Below are 21,060 nucleotides of genomic sequence, written 5' to 3'. Positions count from 1 at the left end.
CACCAAGTACAATCCCCCTAATCTATCCTGTGCCTCACAGATGCCACATTTTATGGGGTTTTCACTTTTGCCACTGTTTTTGGAATGGATCTTATCTTAGTAATTTCTCTGCATTGGTCCTTCCATTGTCTTCATTGTGGGATTCCAGCCATTTGTGAGGCAGAGGGGTAAGTAACATTTCTCAAGTTTACTTTTTTTAACTTTAAAAATTTATTTTTGAGGGATGCTCACTCCTCTGTTAACCTACCATCCTTCTTTCTCACATCCAGTGTGTTTAGTCTGTCTCATGAAAAATGAAACTTTGTTCATATACTAGGTTTGATACCTTCCTGTTGATGGAAGATTACATCATAGACAGGCACGTTGATACCCGTAGGGTTGAAGCTTTGTTAAAGGCTTCTGACATATGCAGGAACATACACAGTAGTGTACTTAGTGACAACAGCTCTTTATTGTCCATAGAAGTGAGTAACGTTTTTGAATCAAAACGACTAAGTTACAGTTTTTGATGAACGTTGTTTGTCAACATTAGAGTTAGATGGTTAACCAAGAGAGATATCCACCTGAAATACATGTTCAGATAAGTAAAATGTTAACTTTATATTACAGTGCATTTAATAAGTATTGTATTTGCTCTGACATTGCTTTTATGGTATATTCAGAATTCTTATTGTTGCATTACTTTGTTTTCATGAAATGTTCTTGAGAAAACAAAATTAAATGATCCCTCTATCATATGTTGAATTATATTTTGGTGGAAAAATAAAGATTACAAAGCATACAGAAATGTGCATCTAATTTTGAGGTGGCACTTACTATATCCCACAGGATTAGCTATTGTTCAGTGCTGCCATCTATATACAAACTGTTTATGCATGCAACAAGCCTTGTACTCCACCCTTGTTGAAATTAGTATAATTCAATGTGTGTCTTGTGCAAATCATTGTACATCAATTAATAGTAGCATAGCATGCTTATGTGATTCCTTCTACACTTTATCAAATCTTCACTTCTCATTTGGTAATGTTTGAAGTTGAGTATGCTTTTTTATTGCTGCATACTTGATTTTGTTTTCCCCATGAAGTGGTTCATTTTAAACTTCATTTGATTTGTTTAACCAGATTTTTTTTTGTATTTATCAGTTAATTCATGTTGCTTTATTTCTGCATTCAAAATTTTGTGAAACTATTCTTTGCAATGCATTTTGAAAATTACTTTACCACTTCAGGGATTACAACAGTAACTAGCATTTTTGATTGGCCTCAAGTGTAGGAGACCCAACAATGGATTTATCTGCTGTCTTTCATTTAGAGGTTGTATGTTACAAGGTCCAATCTTTCTTTACAGGCTTTGCCACAGTTCCTACTGAAACTGCTGAGGAGCCTTTGCTGGTTGACAAGGACTTTGTTAATCTTTTTCCACTTCTAGAGTTTGCTAGTCATTCCATTCCCAACCTGAGGATTTTTTCTCCTTGTCCTAATTCACTCTCCTTGGAATTTCTGTATCAGATTTGTGTTGTTTTATTCTTGTTACTTATTTCTTTTTCACCTTGTTCTCCATCTTACATGTACTATTTATATTTTCTTACCTTTGTTTTTAACTCTCTCCCATAATATTTGGGTTATTGCTGTTCTGTTAATCTCACATTTAAGCAAGGAGATTAATTTTTTGCACTCCCCTGAGGATTTCTGATCATTTACACCATTTCATAGCATTAGGTGGACTATATGTTTTTGATCAGCAGTTGTTTGGAGTTTATCTATTTGGAGGGTGGATCCTGAATATACTATTAGTCTTACATGTGTCCTTCTCTGGTATCTTTCTTCTTTACATCAGCTCTTAGAGGATCTCCAAACATATTCTGAGAGATTTTTGCTGATATCTTTTACTTTCTCACCTTCAATTTAGCTTGTAATTTGTTCTGAATTCTAGCCTTGCATTGTGGTTTCTTTCTTGTTAGGACCTTCTAGGTAGGGACTCAATTTTGACTCAGGTCATTTTACCTTCTATATGTCTCAGGGTCTTATGTCTTTCTCCTTTTCTCAGGCTTCATGTATTTGCTTCAGCCTCTGACAATATCAAGCTGCAAGTGATGTCAGCTCATTGGTAGTCTACCCTAACAACCTTTGTAGCCCACTTGTATCTGTTGAAAATTTATAGGCCATCCTTTCTTCCCAACCGTTCTCTGTTCCTTCAATTCTTGGTGCTACCTTTTGTTGATTTCCTTGATGGAGTACCACCCATTGCCATTGGTACCAGTGACTACACTGAGAGTTTGAGTCTCATAGGAGCTGAACTAATGGTGTTTCTGCCTTGCTGGGTTCCTTTTATTGACCCATTAATGGGTGATAAGGGTTCTTTCAATAAGTTTCATTATCAAGTTTCTTTCTCCTTCCCATCTCATTACCCATTTACTTTCTTCCTCCTTCTGATTCTGTGACATATTTGCTTCTGTCAGTAGAGGTTCAGAATTTGCTTTATATTGGGTAGTCAAACCAGTTCATCATCCCTCTGGAGGGTTTCCTTCCCACTTTTCATTTGTCCCTGTTTTCTCCATTTCTTACCTCCACATGTCATTAGTACTTCAGTTTCTACCTTTCGATTTTTCTATCTTATGGTGGTTTACCTATTTTAGGCACACACTTTGGTCTTGTCTTAACTCCATAGGTGTTTTGTCACATCATGAGCCTTTTTTTCTCATAATTTTCAGAATATGGTATTGTGATTTCATTATTACCTAGACTTGTAGCTTCTTTTAGCTCATTCTGAGTAGGTGTCAACCGCTCACACTTATGACCTCCTTTATGAGCATCTTTAAGGACTGTTTTTTTTTACTTTAGAAAGGTTCTTACTTTGACCCACCCAATCCCTCTGCATTTGGGAGTCTTCTTCAACACCCAAATCAGTCACACACTATCATCTCCTTCACATCTACATTCTTTGAACTCTTCAGTTCATTGTACTTTCTCAGCCCGGTCACTTACTGCTTGCAATGGGATCTTCATTTGCCACCATTTACCTTCTGCCTTCCCTTGGAGATGAGCTGCACTGGTATCTGGACTAAGCTGCTACATCCTCCCCCTCATTCATTTACACATCTGCTTTCAGGTGCTTCCCTAAGAGGTGAAAATGCATTGATGTTGGTACCCAGTAGAGGAAGTTTTGAATGTAGTTGACTTGCTAAGTATGGTCCAACATTCCCTAACCATTTTACACCTCACATTTTCTGCCCTTGTATTTTATGAGTTATACATATGGGCAAAGAGTATACCTGGCTTAGAAGTGGTGCAGTTTCCCTCTGATCTCTGGGTCTCTTTTTTTCCTTACAGTCAGGGGTATTCCTCAGATGTTTTTTGGTGATGCTTTTGTTATTCCTTTGCATTGGCCCTCCTCCTTAATGTTGGATTCTTACTAATCTTATAAGAGGAGTTAAGTACTGTGTTAGAGTTACAATTTTCCTATATTGAAAATGTATTTCTGACAGGTATTTACCTCCATTCACACCTCCCATCTTTCATCTTCCCTTTTTCAGTGCTCACACCTTCTGTCAAACTTCTTAGTAAAAGTTTGGTAGAGGAGTGTAGAGGAAGTCATTTGTCACATGAGCACGGTATGCTACTATTGATTGATGTATGATGAATAAGAATTTTCATGACAGACACATTGGAATATACAAAATCAAACAAGGGGGCACCTCAAGGCTTTGTGACATGCATAAAGAAAACATTTGCATATAGAAGGCAGCACTGAACAAGAATGGGTAATCTTGCAAGATGAAGTAAGTGCCTATCAGAAATACATTTTCATTATAAGAAAATTATAACTTCCATTATACAAGGTCTGTTATGTTGTTTAAAGTTTTTCATTTTTTAATTTTGTGGGTGCAACAACATTTGTTGATAGTTCTATTTGTACTTCTGTTTTTTCTAACTGTTTAACTATTTTTACCAGGTGATCTTAATGATAGTGACATGTTGTATTTGGTTATTTTTATATTTGTATTGCTTCTTAAAAAAAGGTTTTTAGGTTTTGTTTGATGCATAGTAAGGATGAAATGAGTATTTTTAAGTACAGAAACAATGAATTTTTATATTTTTTATTCAAGAACAATTTAAAAAAATAGTTTCCTTACTTATCTCTATTGCAAACTTAAAACCATATTTGTATGGTCAACAAACACAAAGAAAAGTTGTTCTGTTTAAAATCATGTGGATCCTTGTGTACATTTGTTCCTGTGTAGTGTATAAAATTTATAATAACTTAAAAACAAGTTTTGAAAAAAATCTTACTGAATTATAACAAATCTGTTAGAGTTCAATTTTTTGTTTTCTTAAAATTTATCAACCAAATTGCTTTTGTGTATAAAATCCATTAAAATGTTTTGTATTCAGAGAAGTGTTGCACTTGGCTTCTTGTGTTAAACATTTGGGGTTACCTAGGTAATAGTTCAAAACCAAATAATTTTACTGAATTGTGTAACAAAAATTATGACATTATATTAAATATTGTCTTAGTCGTATCTGTAAAAATTAAAATCACTTTTTTATGTTAGAGCATCCTATTAAAATAAAAAATAAAATTCTAGAATTCCAGGACAACTTAATGATCGAAGGACCATGCTTGGGGAACTTAACTGGATATTCACTGGAATCACAGACACCATAGCATGGAATGTTCTTCCAAAAGATCTCTTTCAGAAGCTATTCAGGCAGGACTTACTGGTAGCAAGTCTTTTCAGAAATTTTCTCCTTGCTGAAAGAATAATGCGTTCTTACAATTGCAATCCTGTATCCAGTCCAAAGTTGCCACCAACATATCATCATCCCATGTGGTCAGTGTTTTTAATTATTCTAGTGAAACGTATCTTAAGTATGGTGACAAAAAGTGATAAGTTCAAATCAGTAATAAAAAAGAAAAACAGAATTGGTAGTGAGAAAATATACGACAAAAAAGAGAAAGATAATTGTGTTTTCAGAAAACAGTTTATTCTTTGCATATCATTAAGCCATCTTACAGCTTACACATACTCATTTCTTTGAAACTTGTAAGGGAAAGTTACCATATTATAAAATTTACATATTATTTTTATGCTCTGCTTTATGAAAAAAGGTATTCAAGAAAGCAGACTTTTTTACCACTCACGTTTCTGGCGTTGAAGAAGTGATAGTTATAATTTACTTTATTTTGGGTAATTTCCATGGACTTTTATCGAGGTACAAGAAAACTAATTTTAAAAATTTATTGTGAAACATTGATTATAAAATTAGTTAAACAATTACATGTGGTAATTATTCCAATTATATTGAGTTATCATTGAAGAGGTTTTTTTTAACATGATGAGTACTATTTTATTGTGACTAAAACATTGAGAAGGTATTATACTGTGAATTTGTTTAGTTTAATTTACTGTATCAAATATTAAATATATTAAAATTTAATTTTAATTGTAAAAGTTGACCAAACTTTTGGAAATTTTATTAAGTGAAAATTAATTTCAAATGCCTAAAAACTCTTCATAGGAAACTTGACACCTTTCATATGTGGAGAATACTATAAATTATGAAATTACAAATATGGCAGGATTTGGTACTTTTTATGAATTTTTATTCTTTGGGTTTTTTCAATTTGCAATGCAGTTAAGAAATTATGATAAAAATAGTTAAAAATGTGATGTTTATTTTAAATGTGTGCCAGAATTAGAAACTTGGGCATCAGCATTATGTAAGTCCAGATGAATTTGTATAGCATAGTGCACACTTGAAAATAAACATATTTCATGAAGAGAAACAGCCATTATTCAGCAAAAATTCTTCATTTCTTTAACATTTAACCTTGTGACTTCTTCAGAGGAGACACGATACAGAACTCAAGTAATAACAATCACATTATCAACAATAAAAGGATAAAAAAATGTATCACATTAATATAAACTTGGTGAATAAAATATTTATTTAAAAAAATGTGATTCATGTGAACATTCAAATATGATGAAAATGTAGAAGTAAACTGTAAATGTAGTTACAACCACATGTACATGCTTGTTAGAAAACAAAGTAGAAGGCATTAAAATGTCCATGTACACATACAGAAGTTTACCATAACATCCCTCTATCCATACTGAATGAAGGCTTTCCAGGTTTACTAAGTCACCACAATTGTGAAAAGGGAAATTTTGAAATCAAATGGTTATCCTGAAAGATTAGTTAACAAAATTTTCACCACTTATGACAAACAAAGAAATAAGAACAGGACTCAAGAAGAAAATGTTTTTAATTTACTAATTCTAAGATTAATAATTATCATTAAGGATGTTGTGAAGGATTCTGGTTTGCCTACATATGTGATAAACAAAAAACTTGGACATTTGCTTAAATTGCATGTAATATGCTCAACATTTAAACCCTATAATAATTACCATAACAGCTGCATCACAGACTTCTGAATAAATATATGGAGAAAGGTGGAATTTACACTATCTCATGACATTTGTAATGTAAAATATATTAGTAAAACTCAGAGACTTAGAAAAGAGCATTGCACAAAACATATCCATGCAATGATAATGGAGGATGTTGATAAGATTACAGTTGCTGCATATTCTACTAATGGGCATAGTTTGTCCAAATTTTATGATGTTTTTAACATTAAAACAAAAATAAAATGGTTTCCTGGACAGAACTACAAAAAGCTCCTTCACATCAATTCTCAGGAGCATTTAGTCAGCAGAGATAGAAAGTTTCTGATTTTAAATTTTAGATCTGTGTATGGGCATTTTAATACCTTCCACAATTTCTTCTCTAAACAGTTTTTGTGTGTTGATAACAATGTTTACAGTTTATCTCTATATAATTATTAGATGTGAATGACTAACATGACTCATCCTTTTGTTTTTGCTTTTAAATTAGTGATTTCTTTACTAGACTTATATTATTGTTGTACATCTGTTATGTTCATTATTAATTTTTATATTGTTGATAACATGATTCAATCAGACACATTGTAAGAACACATTATTATTATTTTTAATTATATCTACTGTTTGTTCTGTTAAGACTGGGCTTCTGTTGTAGGGTGTCTAACTCTTGATGAAGCCAGGTTGAGGAAATAAAGAATTTTCACATGATACTGGCTATTAATTTAAATGAGTGCCAAGACTTTAGGGTTGGACAGCCTACTTTTGAAAACTTTTCTCTTCTAAATATATTGAAACAGAATATTTGTAATTATTTTGAGGACTGTGACAAATATATTTGTGTAGGTAAGTTTCCTCTTGCCTGATATGTAATGTTTAGTTCTCTTTCGGTAGTCTCAGCATTTTAGTCTGAAAGATTTCTGGGATACCTGCTGTAAGATTTTGTCTTCAAAGTTAATATGAAAAATGTACTTATTAATTAATTAAATGCTCAATTTATTTTTTTGCTCTTGGACATCAAAATAACTTGAGAATAAAAATTATATGTACTTGTATGCTAACATGCACTACCTGATTGTTTTCACTCAAAATCTGTATGTATTGACTGTAGTTGATGAAATAAAATGCAAATGCTTTCAAAATGTCCACCTTTTGAAAGTGCTCTGTCATTTGGTTTTTATTTCATCTCTATAATTCTTGAACCTAGATTTTTTTTTAAACATCATATTGTCTATAGATGATGTTGGAGAAGTACCTGTGTTTATAAAGTAAATATGCTAAATATTTTTTTATTTTTAAGAAAGTATAAGAAGATAACTAATGACATAAATGGCATGACAACTAATGCCAGTTTAATTGGTGACATATATTTAATAGTATAATAATTAATACCAGATAAATCTAAAGAACTGGAAGATCATTGACCAAAATTCATTATCAAAATTAATGTGCAACTAGTATCTCACTGAAATATATATATAGAAAAGAATTTAATATTTGATACTAATTTCAAGTTTGTAGGGGCCATAAAAACAAAATTGCTAATTCTTATATGTTGGCCCAGCATGGCCAGGTGGGTTAAGGCATTTTACTTGTAATCTGAGGATCATGGGTTTGAATCTCTGTTGCACCAAACATGCTCACCCTTTCACCTGGGTGGGCATTATAATGTGATGGTCAATCCCACTATTTCTTGGTAAAAGAGTGGCCTAAGAGTTGGCAGTGGGTGGTGATGACTAGCTGCCTTCCCTCTAGTCTTACACTGCTAAACTGGGGACAGCTAGCACAGATAGCCCTCAAGTAGCTTTTCGCAAAATTAAAAAAATCTTGTATGTTGTCTAAAGAAGACGTCATAGTGAAAGAAAAACATTTTTTGCAAATGGGAATAAGGTGATCATTAAAGTAATTTTAACATGTTTGACCTCTAACTATAAGAATATTTCATGTAGATTATGATTTTATTTGAATTTTATACAGTATTATTTCTGAAAAAACAAAAAAATGGAATGTATTACTGGCAAAAATTTAAAAATGCTAAAGTTTCCTCAGTGTTTATTAACCTTTAAGAACAAAATTGAAACATTTGCCATTTTAATTTTGTTGTTCCTATGAACATAAATTTGGTGTAAAACTTTTTCTACATGTTTTATTGAGATATTACATGAATCCTGACATTGACATTTATTCACTGATCCTAAGTGTCTTCCATTAGATTGCAGCAGTTCCTTGAATTATTATGGTTTATAACACAGTATTTTTGTCATTACTATCAAAACTGTAATTTCGAACACAAAGTAATACAATTTCTTTTTATTATTAATATGAACTTTCAGGCAAGCATGGGACTTAGCTGTAGATATTTGCCTATCTCAACTTCCAGATATCCTGGCAGGAACTGCAGTATTTCGGCACAGCCCTTTTTTTGCTGAACAGCTAACAGCATTTCAGGTGTGGTTGAATTTTGGATCAGAGACCCAGAATCCCCCAGAACAACTTCCCATTGTTTTACAGGTTGGTATGATCTTACAGTATTCATATAGACTTAATTCAAGATTATTCTGGTGATTGTAAATTTACAATCCATATTTATTATGTATCAGATATATATTGTATGTCCAAATATCCAATGATTTTTTTATCAGATATCAGAATGTTGCTCTACTGCAGTATTATAAACCATATATCAGACTACGTTGCAGAGTAGTTTTAAACAGAAGACCAATACAATTCTTGATGCTTTTGTTATGCCAGTACTACCAGAATTATGTTTACAGATTGTATTGTCTTATATATTTTCTGCTTCTCTAATTAGCCTTTTTTCCTCTTTATCTTTCTTGAGATAAAACTGTACAAACTTAACAGTTCAGTATATTTTTTCATCTATTTTAGAATGTGCTGTAGAATTTGTTTCAGAAACAAATTAAAAAGTAACAAACAATAATTTGTTAATAGTAAGATATACATAAAACAAGAGACACATTTTACTTTGTTGTTGTATGGAGTTAATCAGTATGGTTCTCTTTATTTCATGTATCATTACTTAACATGTGATTCAGGCTCATGTTGTTGTTAGCATTTTCACACTTGATTTTATGCATGTTTGTTTTAGCCAGTTTAAGCCCAGTGACGTCGTATATCCATTGTTCATTTGTAAAAGTTAATAGCTTCTAAGTATTCACATATCTGATATATACATGCACTTTAAACATAAAGTATGATAAACCACTGAATGTTAGTTAAATTTCCTAAATTTCCTTGGTAAGTTTACAGTTTATAATGAAATAAAACCACAACATGACTATGTACTATGCAGTGCAATCATAACTATTGATATGAAATATAAGTTTCACACATACTTCTTGAATAGCAGTAAGGCCAAGCATGGCCAGATGGTTAGGGCACTTGACTCGTATTCAGCCATGGGGGTTTTATTACATGGCCAATCCTACTGTTCATTAGTAAAAGAGTAGCCCAAGAGTTTGTGGTGGGTGGTGATGACTAGCTGCCTTCCCTTTAGTCTTACATTGCTAAATTATGGATGGCTAGCACAAATAGTCCTTGGTTAGCTTTGCTCAATATTCAAAACAAACAAACAAATCAATAGCAGTAACACAGTCAAACAGCTAATGAATTTATTTGCTAGTCTGCTTTGTTGACTAAAATTTTACAAAGAAATTTATATTATTAAAACTAAATTAAACAGACAGTATATTTCTCTTATTGTAACTTATTTATGAAGTTTACCTCTGTTCTCTTTTTAGAAATACATATAGCTGTTCAATCTCTTCATCACTGATCTATAATTTCATAATGGGGCTAAGACTCCATAGCTTTAAAATACTAACCAGAGGTTTTGTAAAGCAAAAACCAACTGTTAAAGTAATTGTATCAAGTAAACGAATAAATGAAACAATCAAATTAATTTCTTTTAATGTGGCATATAAAAAATATGAAACCTTCATGTAGTTAAATTTTTTGGAGGCTTGTGATAAAAAAAATTTAAATGTAACAATTAAAAGCTTAAAAATTTACAATCCTTAGGGAAGAAGATTTCCTGCATGGTAAATAGATTGTGAGAAATAAAATATCACCATTTTTCAGTCAATATATTTATGACTGTTTACTTTAGAAGTTCAGAAACTGTAAAACTAAAAGCTTCATACTTTTTGTTACTACAAACATCTCAAATATAAATGTTTCAGTTAGTGTTTTTTTATTTTTGTAAGCAATATAAAGAGTTAGTTAAGACAGAATATTTTGAAATTTAATCTAATTTGCTGTCAAAAAATACGAGTTACTGAGCTGAAAAGAATTAGAGGAACCTGTATAAATATATATTTAAAAGGGACAAAAATTAGACCTAGCTCTGTGTTTATCAAGTGTTTTATAGACACTTAATATTTTAATTTATTTTATGATCCATATTATCCAGTCTCCAAGTGGAATTTCGCTGTTGCCCTATTCTTTAGAATTATTCTAATTGATCAAAGTTCCATTTTTTTTCACATTATTGAGAAATAATCAAATTAACGTCCTCTTACCATAAGCATACTCTATTTGTCCTAATTCAGAGTGAGTAAATATTTGGCATTGTTAGAAATAATATAATTTGAACCTAAGAGTGTTTAAACAATTTGATGAATCAATATATGGAATGTACTGATGGAATAGATATGACTTTTTTACAAACAAAATATTTTTTTGTGTTTATTAAAGAAATAAAACTTATTCATGAACAAATGTTCAGTAATGTTTGTGCTAATGTTTCTGCTAGACTACAAAGCTATGAAATATTTTTTTCATGAATCACCGTAGAAATATCTAAGTGGGCAGATCATTGTTCAGATGTATATATTTTTTAACCTTTAACCTTAATACCTTTGACAAAGTGCAGCAAAGAGAACCATGAAGTGCTAATGTTATTTTTACTTATTTTTTTGCTGTATGGATTAGGAACAATGTGAGAAAATTATATAGTGTAATGATATGAAACCAGTAACTTTTTCAATTAACATTTATGTCATTTAAAAAAGATAATTGTTATTTGTTTGTATATATACAAAAATATTTTGTCTTTTTTTAGTGTAAAATTTAAAATGTTAGTATAATAATTCATCTAAATTTTAACCTTTTAGTTAATGTAACATTGAAAGGCATGTTTTGTTCATATAAGGAATTTTTTAGGCAGTGTAAGCATGCATTTCACTCACCACAGTCAACAGGTTTATCCACAAAGAAATGATTAAAAAATATCTGAACATAAATAATTTTGCTGGTAAAAATACAGTTAATTATGCATATGCATTTTGGGAAGTGTTTTAACTTGACATTCTACATATATTTATTGGGATATTGTAGGTTAAGAGCATTTAGATTTGGACTGAATACAGTAAATGCATTAAAAGGAAACAATACAAATTTCTCACAGCACTTCCCTCTTCTCATAAGAATTGCTGTTCTTGTTCAATGTCTCATGTAAATCCTCATTTGTCACTTATTCACTGATAGGAGCACATCATATCACTCCCTCTGTAGTCATATGTGTTTCAAGTTTCTCGTTCGTCTTTAGTATACTCGTGAAGTAGTTTTCATTTATGTTATTTCCAAGTTTCTTTAGACTGTTCTTTCACTTCACAAACTCAGTTTATTGCAGTTGCATCATTATTCATATTCGTGATTTTTGGTTGACTCATCTTACTTGTGTGTCCTAAAGTTCAGTTACAACTTTGTGTATCACATCTGTGACTAATTCTTTTTCCCAGGCCTCAAGTGCAGGTGACCTAGCAGGGGATTATTTACATTTATTTGCTGGGAGATTGAACATTATGTTAATCAACCTCTATCTCTAAATCTCACCCTACTTTCCTAGATCACCTACTTGTACTTCCTGAGCTTGCTGTGTCTTTTCAATTTAGTCTCTTATGGTATTTTTGGATTTATTTCTGAGGTATGTGATGTTTTATTCCTTACTCATATTTTACATGAATTTACATTCTTTACATCCCTATTTGGTTCTTTCTCAAATATTTAGGTACATGCTGACTATTTTGCAATTAAGTGACAGGATTAGCATGCTTCAACCCCCCTCCCCCCATGGGCTTTGGATCAGTTTGCCCTTGCATATCATTGTGAAAACTGTCCTTTTTTTTACCAATAATTGTTAAGTTCCCCTTTGCCTTTTTAGGGTGTGGCACACTAACCTCCTGTAAATCTCTTTACTGTCCTTCCCTTTCCCAGCCCTTGCCCCATCCCTTCTTGGGTACCTTATTTCATCATTTTCTTGATGACAAGCATTATGTTGCCAACAGCCTCGGTGAGTGCTCTGTGGGTTCTAGTCTAGTGGGAAGTCAACATGCCAATTTTTTTCATTACTGGCATCCTTCCATCACAGTTAATTGGGTTCTTCAAGTTTTATCAGAAGAATTTATGATCCTTTTTCTTCCCCACCTCCCGTGTTTCCATTATCCATTTCCTTCCCTCCATTTCAGGATACAATGACTAGCCAGTGTCTTTTGAAGGTGGATCAAGACACCTACTATCTCAGCAGTTCATCAAACCTGTTCTACGTCCTTCACCAGGTTTTAATTCCAGTCCTTTTGTTATCCCAGGAAAACTCAGGTGTGGAAAACCCCAAGAAAACTCTTGGTAATGCACATACATATACTCCCTTTAGTGGGCTCTTCAAAATTAATGGAACCTTACTTGGGATCCCTTTGCAGCTCCCGTTACCCTTCTTGATATTCTGATAGATGACTTGCTTTGGTGGTTGGACATGTGCTATACATTGGCAGACATTCTACTCCTTCCTCCTTTTCTGGGATTACATTTGTTCATGAACACATTGCTTTAGAGCTAGGGTGCGTGGGTCATTCACCAAGAGGCTTTGGGTTTTTGAACTGTTGGTGAAAAGTATTTGCACATCAATATCCTTAAAGTTTGTTGGGACTTCAGTCACTACCTTCCTGTCACTAAACATTGTCTAGTGATGATTCATTCCGACAATTCTATGGTAGTTTCACATATGAGTTTGCAAGGAGGCACCCAGTCAAGATCTCTTATGTTTTTAAACATTGCATCTCCTATGTTGTGTACACATATATCACATTTATCATATTGCATGTCACATTTCAGTTGCTTTCAATCTATTAGTGCATTGTCTTTCCTGTCCATACAAACTTTCACCAACAGAGTAGTCTTTATATACCCTCAAGTTCTGGTGGCTTTGCAGTCTGTGAAGTTTTCTCAATGTAGATGCATTTGCCATAGCCCTTGTATCCCTCTTTTGGCCCCTGGTACCTTCTCCTTGGACTTTGGCTGATGATGCCTTCAGCCATGATTTGTCACACCAAATCCTGTATGTTTGTCTTATACCCGAGTACTTCATCAGATGGTTTTCATCATCAATTCCACTTTGTGTCAGGACCTTCTAATCTTTCTTATAGGCTAGTATAACTATGATTTCCACAGTTACAACTGCAATTCTCCTCCCATACTTGTCTCCTTGGTTCCTTCCCTTCTTGTCAACCTTGGTCAGTGGTTCTACTTCCAGTCATTCATGTCCTTTATCTTCCCACCTAGCTTTTATCTAGTCTTTGGCAAGGAGATCAGGTTTCTTCCATCAAGTAGTTTTCCTTTTGGCTTATTCCAGATGTTCTTATTCAGTGGCAGTATGTCAGAACTAAGGTAAGGTATTCCACAGCATTTGCAATTCTCCCATGAACAGACCTACTATGGCTTATGTGCTTGAGTTTCTCACATGGCTTTTTAACTGGGTGTCTTCAGTCTCATTGCTCTCAGGTTATTGATCTGCCTTATCTTGTATCTTTCTTTTTTGAGATATCATCAATGTTTTGTTCCCCTATCCTTACTGTGTTGTTGCATTCATTCTGGATTTATCATCCCCCAGATGATCTAATCCTCCAGACTGGAATATTAATGTGGTTCTCCATTCCTTCATGTTACCTGCATTTGAACCTGTTTTCTTGTGTTCCAGATTTCAACTTTCCCTTAAAACATATTTCCTTCTCCTTTTAACCTCTATATGTTGAAGGTTTGCTTTGCTTGCTATTGATGTTTTACATATGCTTTTTTACTCTACCTTTCTTCTCCTTTATCAAGACTGCTCCTTCCTCTCTAAAACCTAGATGGCTATGGAGGGTAACTCTGCTTTTTTGCCTGTTCCACTTACTTCTATTTTAAATCTTTACTCTCATCTCAGTCCAGATAGACTTCTATGTCTGGTACGTACCCATTGTTGCTATTTTGCCAGCACAGCTTCCTTCCATGGTGCTCGTTCATGACTCTTTTTTCCCTTGACAGTCTTCCTTTGTTCATGTTCCTTCCCCTTCTACTTTCACCATTTGGATTCGAATTTTGATTCAATTGAAATATTCCTCTTTGTTTCCTTCCCACTGGAATTTGTTCAGGGTGTCTTTTCTTCAGTTTTAATACCTCACCTTTTCTCTTGCATGTCCCCTTTGGAGGCATGTGGAATATACTTAATATGCTAATCTTCCAGTATTTACATCATATTGCAGTTTCTTCTTTTTGGGTTTTCACCTGCTATCTGTGACCATTCTTCAGTTTTCAGTGTAAGTTTGGGTTAGTTTATATTCATTTTTTATTTTTTCATTTATTTATTATATGGATCCCATTTTCTGGTGATTAGTGCCTGACCAGGTATTCTTTGGTTTGAAATCTACTATACAACCGTGTTGACTTTAGATTTGTATTTCATAGCTTTGCAATGCTCACTGTTGAGATGGGGTGTTTCAGAAGATTGCTCACAGGTGAATAACCTCATAATGTCACTGCTTCATAAGCTTGTCCATTCTGCACTGTTTTACATATGGACTGCATGAATAAAGCAGAAGGGGATAGTTTCCCATCCCTGCCATGCATTGTATTGAATGAATTGATATGACCTGCTTTTCAAAATAGGGATTCACAGTCATCTGTTGTGCTGTCTCAGGTGATAACTCTCCAATGTGTTCTCACCCACTTCTCTTCAAAGGGAGTATGGAACTCCTTACCACTTTCCAGTTTCAAGTCACTGGGATGGTTGATCATGGAAGCACTATTTTGAATGGATTCCACACAAAGATGGCTACAATAATTCAGTGCAGTCTAGGGTAGTGAAGTTTTGTTTGTGTAGATGATGTGATATCCTCCAATATGCATTATACAAACATAAAGGAGTGAAACATCAAATTGTAGTTCACCTCTTTAATTGGGAGCCCTCTCTTTAACTCTGCATGAATATTGGTATCCTGTGGCTGGATTTTGGATTTAGAGTAGAACCAACATAAGTCCTCCCATGTTTGTCTGTATTCCTCTTTTGATCATATTCCTAATGTGTTGTGGGTCACAGTGGAGGTAAGGAGGAGTGTTCTGATTCTGTACTTGTTGCTATTCCTCATTGTATTTTAAGCCAAGGATGTTATTGCTTTTTGATGATTCCTGTTAGTTTTGTTGTTTGGAGAGTTAATTTATATGATATGGACATCATTTCAATACAAGATATCAGGTACATGGATCGATAAATCAAAGATATGATGCTCAGGAGTCATAGTGGTTCTAGATACCCAATGGTCTCTTGAACTTGACAAGAAGACAGTATGATTCTTATCCTTCCCTTTGTGGATGTTGGTTCCCAGCAACGTGGGCTTTGAATGTAGTTGAATTACTGAATACTGTCTATTTCACCATAGCCACTCTACACCAAGGGGTCCATTCATTGATTTAACCACTTCTGAACCTTGTGGGATTGAGTTACTTGTACATTTGATGGTTGCGATCACTATGTTGCCATTGTTGTCTCCCACTTCGATGCACTTCTCTCTTTTTCTGTTCTTGTCTATTACATATTTTGTGGTTGGGTGAAGAATATATGTGGTTCAGAGGTGGTGCAATTGATAATAATAAAATATTATAAGAATGTATTTTTATTTATAACTTCATACAAATAAGGCACTTTTATTTAGCTAGGAACATATCCATGATGATGGAAAATAATTCTACTAAGAGTAAGAATAATGACAGCAAGTGGGAATTTGTGTATCTGCCACAAAAGTATGGCTAAGACTTGATATGTTTTATTTAGGATTTTTAATAACAGTAAAATAGATTATGGTCAGTTAAAATGAAATAAATAAATTATTTAAATATACTGTACTTTAAAGAAGATATGTATTCATTTCTTTTTTTTCATTTTTTACTTTTTTGCATGCAGTTTCAATTCTCTGTTCTAAAATCATTGTGAAACTTTTTGGGAAAATGCGTCAGACACTTCATATTCTAGTCGTGCAGTTACATTCAGTTTTTTATAAATACATTAGTAGTTATTAGGCTTTAATTATCTTCACATGGACTCAGTCAATTTGACTGACCACATGACCTTTTTGTACTTGTATAATCTTTATAGATTTGATACTAATATTTGATATAGTGTGTATATCTTGATGAACTTTGGCAGAGTTTCAGAAAATATAATAAGTCTTTCATATACAAAAAATCATATTTTTTAGTGAAGTATTTTTAATAAACTATAAAAAAGATTTGTTCTTGAATACATTGAGCATTTGTTTTGAATAGTTTGTGTACAAAATGATTTTGCATATGAAGATTAAAAATACTTCTCTTCATCTTAAAAAGGTCAAATTACATTTATGTAATCTCTTAAACCTCTTACATGCATTTAAAATGTTTGTTTTTGGTAAAACTTTATATTTTATGTATTATTTTTTTGTACTCTAACTCTATACAAGATTTGTCAATTTGACTGATCTTGTAACCATTAAAAAAAATTGAACAAAATCTAAATTACTCTCATTTTCTTTCTAGAATGATTACAGTTGACTTGGTTTACCCTACTTTTCTAAACTAATTAAATAATACATCAAAGAAAATAAATTCATAACATGCAAAAAACGGAGAACTTCCTCTAGCATTTACAATTTTTCTGGCTTTCTAACTATGCAACAGAAGCCACTACAAATGCATCATAGCTAGCCTTTGTGATTTCCATATTGAGTTGCAAGTAAGAATAGTCAATTTGTGTTCAGAAAACACATTGTTATATTATATGTCATTTGATAGATGAAAACCTTGACTTTCTATTGTTTAGTTTACGGGTATTATACAGATAGCTTGATAACCAAACAAAATTAAAGGATCTAAAAATTATGGTTTGTCTGAGCAATGATGATTTTATAGTGAGTAATTTAAATTTAATTTTGTAGTTTCTGGATGGTGGGTGGATAAAGTAGAGACTAGATGATACCTAGAGGAAATGTATCATATGTCATACTAGGGAGAAATTGTGTATTTTTTATTAAAATATTGGCTTGTAAAATTAAGAAGGTAAAATTTGTATACCATTAAATTATGGATTATTAGTTATGAGTTTATGCTATGTTAATTGGTATAATGCAAATAACATATTGAAAGAAATATGCTAAAACCTTGTGCCATGCAAAGTAAAGGATACCCAAGGTAAGAGGGTTAAGGTAATTACTTTGTTTTATATTGTTACATTTTTAAGTTTTCAGAGGACTCTTTATTGTAAAAGTTCCAGAATTATAATTATGAAAAGAAAATGATATATAATATTGGCACACTCTGTCTTTTGAATATACATTGTAGTGCTTAGCTGTTACATTGTATTCATTTGAAAATAATTTCAGTACTAAGATTATACCCTTAAAATTTAGTTAAGTAAGATGATTTTGGTTTATAATAGTGACTGGAAAAAAACAAAAATTCTACATAATTGGTCAGCTGTGTTACAACTTTTAAGTCTAATAGGAAGCTAATAACAATAATTCTTGTGCACTGCTATTGGTCAAAAAGAGGACTTGTTAAAATGTGTATTGATATAATTTTTAATTTCTGTAATTTTTATGTCTTATTTTATTAATGTGCATAAGGTTAATTATTGATTAAGTTTTTTTCCATATGTATATTATGGTATTTATTAGCATATTTATACTTTTTCCATGCAGGTTCTTTTAAGTCAAGTACATAGAGTACGTGCATTGGATTTGCTTGGTAGATTTCTTGATCTTGGTCCTTGGGCAGTTAACCTGGTAAGGAGGGATCAGTCCTGAGATTTTCTTATATTAATTAAGCAGATTATAATGCAGGTAATACTGGTTACATTTTTATTCAGCTTGTTAAGTGCTTCTTTTCTCTTTCATTTGTGTTTATAAAATATTAACTGACATGAGCTTGTCATTAGTTAATATTGTCTTTCATTTTCTAATAATGTAAAGAAATGATGCAGATTTTTATTCTCTATATATGAATATAATACTTTTGTAAAAGAACTTGTGATATGATATGATAATATGTTAAGTATTTTCATATTTCATGACAATTATTACTTGACTATTAGTGTTTCTTTCTTTACCTATTCAAGCATTGGTCAAATTTTAAAAAAAATTGTGCTAGCCTTTTATATCCTATGTAATTGCCCTTGGTGATATTTGTCTCATGACACCTTCATTAGTGTACCCTCTGTTCTAGTATCATATATAAGCACCTCATTCAGATAGTTTTTGCACTTCTTCTCAACAAAGAATTCTTTGTGTTTCCTAGTTGATTTTCTCATTTGACAACTTAATATATGGTATGAATTTCTAGATTATTATTTCTGGCACAAAGGCAAGTAAGGTCTCTCTAATATATAGCATCACTTAACAATCTGGAGGAGGGTAACTCTTCGTTGAGACTCTCAGTGAGCTTATTTTAGTGAGATGGAGACAGATATTTGGTTTGGTGATGTTCCTCTGGGTGACTTTGAAGCTGCAAGTTGAGAACAATACTGGCCATTCTGGAAAAACTTTAGATTAATTTTTCTTGAACCTTTTTTTTTATTCCTTTGGCTTCTCTGGAGGCCATTTTGAGATAAACTGCCCTAGGCTCTTTTTTCCTTCAGTTGGTCCTAGTTGCTTTTGAGCCTGCACCTTACTTGATGGCTGAAAGGTATGGGAACAAATAATTAGTTTTACCTTCATCCACTGACATTGCGGTTCACGCAGGGAAGTTTACTGCTCAGTTGCACGAAAGGATAACTGTGCCTTATCTGGTACACTTGTCAGAACAATGTGATTTACCCTATCATCACCTACCAGTGGAAACATATTCTGGTTCTTAAATAATACATCTGCTCCTAGAAATTAAGGGTTCTAGAGCAGATTTTATAGTTAACCTGAATAGATCAATGCCAGTGATCATTACAGTGCCAGTCTTTTATTGGTACATCCATGATGATGTGTTATGTATGGATAATGCCTCATCAATCTCTTCTCAATTTGGGACTCTAGCTTTAAGTGAGATAGTAGGTATGTTTGTGAAGTTAACATTTTTTTTTAATCAGAAATTTATTTCAAGTAATACTTTCCTCCTTTCACACTTACCCACACTTCCTCCCCACTAAGAGCCAGTGTTAGAGACAGTGGCTTAAGTCAGTCTCGGAAAAGTGATAACAACATTATCTGAATGAGGTACTTACATACAGTGCCAGGATAGAAGAAACATTGATGTAGGTGGAGAGTGCCATGAGACAGATATCACCAAGGCCAGTTAAGTGGGGTATAACAGACTGGAGCAAACAAGAAAAAAATCAGGCAAATGCTTAGATGGGCAAAGGAAGAAACTCTGGCAGTCTAGTAATACATATAAGTGTGAGAAAGAGGTAAGTGCTGTTAGAAATGCATCTTCAATTTAAGAAAATGTTAAAATGTGAATGAATGAAATTAATAAATTAACCATGTATCTTTTGTCATTTTAATTTTTTTTTATAGTACTAATTTGAATTACACTAATACACTTGTATAGTGCACCCTTTGTTCAGCATTGGGCCATAACATATTTGTTTTACTCATTTAATTAACTGATGCAGCTTAAAATATTGAATATAGTTTTGCTCTTGTTCTTTATATTTTTCTTCCATCAGGCACTTTCTGTAGGAATTTTTCCTTATGTCTTAAAACTGCTTCAAAGTTCAGCAAGAGATCTGCGACCCTTGCTTGTATTTATCTGGGCTAAAATTTTGGCTGTTGATAGTGTAAGTATAAGTAGATAGGATGATCATTGAAACTATTACTGTTGTTAATCTCTCTGCAAATATGTTGATGATTAAAATGCTTTTTAAAAATCTCATCAATAAAAATACAAGTTATATTATTGAGCTTTCTTAATTCATTCACAGTTGGTGCTTTTCAGTTAAGTTGATTTCTTTTTCTAATTCTTTAATCATTTTTTTCTGTTTTATTTCTGAAATATCTGTTTTTAATTCTATAGTGAGAAAAAGAAGCTTGCATATCAGTTTAAAATTGTGATTTATTACAAACTGATGTACTTTACTTCCAGTTTCCCAAATATCATTTTTTATTTTAAACCCATCATAAGAATGTTTGTATTTATTACAAGATACTCCAGTCTATTGAGATGTTGATTGAAAGTAGATATTAACTGTTGCCAGGTGTTTAATTTAAATGTAATTGTGGTCTGATTTGAAATATCAGTTAAATGTCTTTGTTAAAGTAAATACATTTTATTATAATTAATTGAAGTTTAATCATTAATGGTCTATGTAAAAAAAGTAATTTATTCATTAATCAAAACATTTCTTTCGTATCTGATGA

At 32.5% G+C, this 21,060-nt stretch overlaps 1 protein-coding gene across 2 annotated transcripts in view; it reads left to right on the top strand.

Annotated features, from left to right (window-relative positions):
• The window catches only part of raptor (regulatory associated protein of MTOR complex 1), a 120,080-nt gene that overhangs the window by 41,958 nt on the left and 57,062 nt on the right, over positions 1-21,060 (top strand). For both annotated transcript variants that reach the window (XM_076456173.1, XM_076456171.1), the window contains exons 8-11: positions 4,586-4,831; positions 8,746-8,923; positions 18,415-18,498; positions 20,370-20,480. In XM_076456173.1, coding sequence (XP_076312288.1) covers positions 4,586-4,831; positions 8,746-8,923; positions 18,415-18,498; positions 20,370-20,480 — 619 coding nt within the window. The remainder of the gene's footprint in view (positions 1-4,585; positions 4,832-8,745; positions 8,924-18,414; positions 18,499-20,369; positions 20,481-21,060) is intronic.

Source organism: Tachypleus tridentatus, chromosome 9, assembly GCF_004210375.1.
Source record: "Tachypleus tridentatus isolate NWPU-2018 chromosome 9, ASM421037v1, whole genome shotgun sequence".
In the NCBI taxonomy this organism is placed as follows: Eukaryota; Metazoa; Arthropoda; class Merostomata; order Xiphosura; family Limulidae; genus Tachypleus; species Tachypleus tridentatus.
This window is presented reverse-complemented; position numbering and strand designations above follow the sequence as displayed.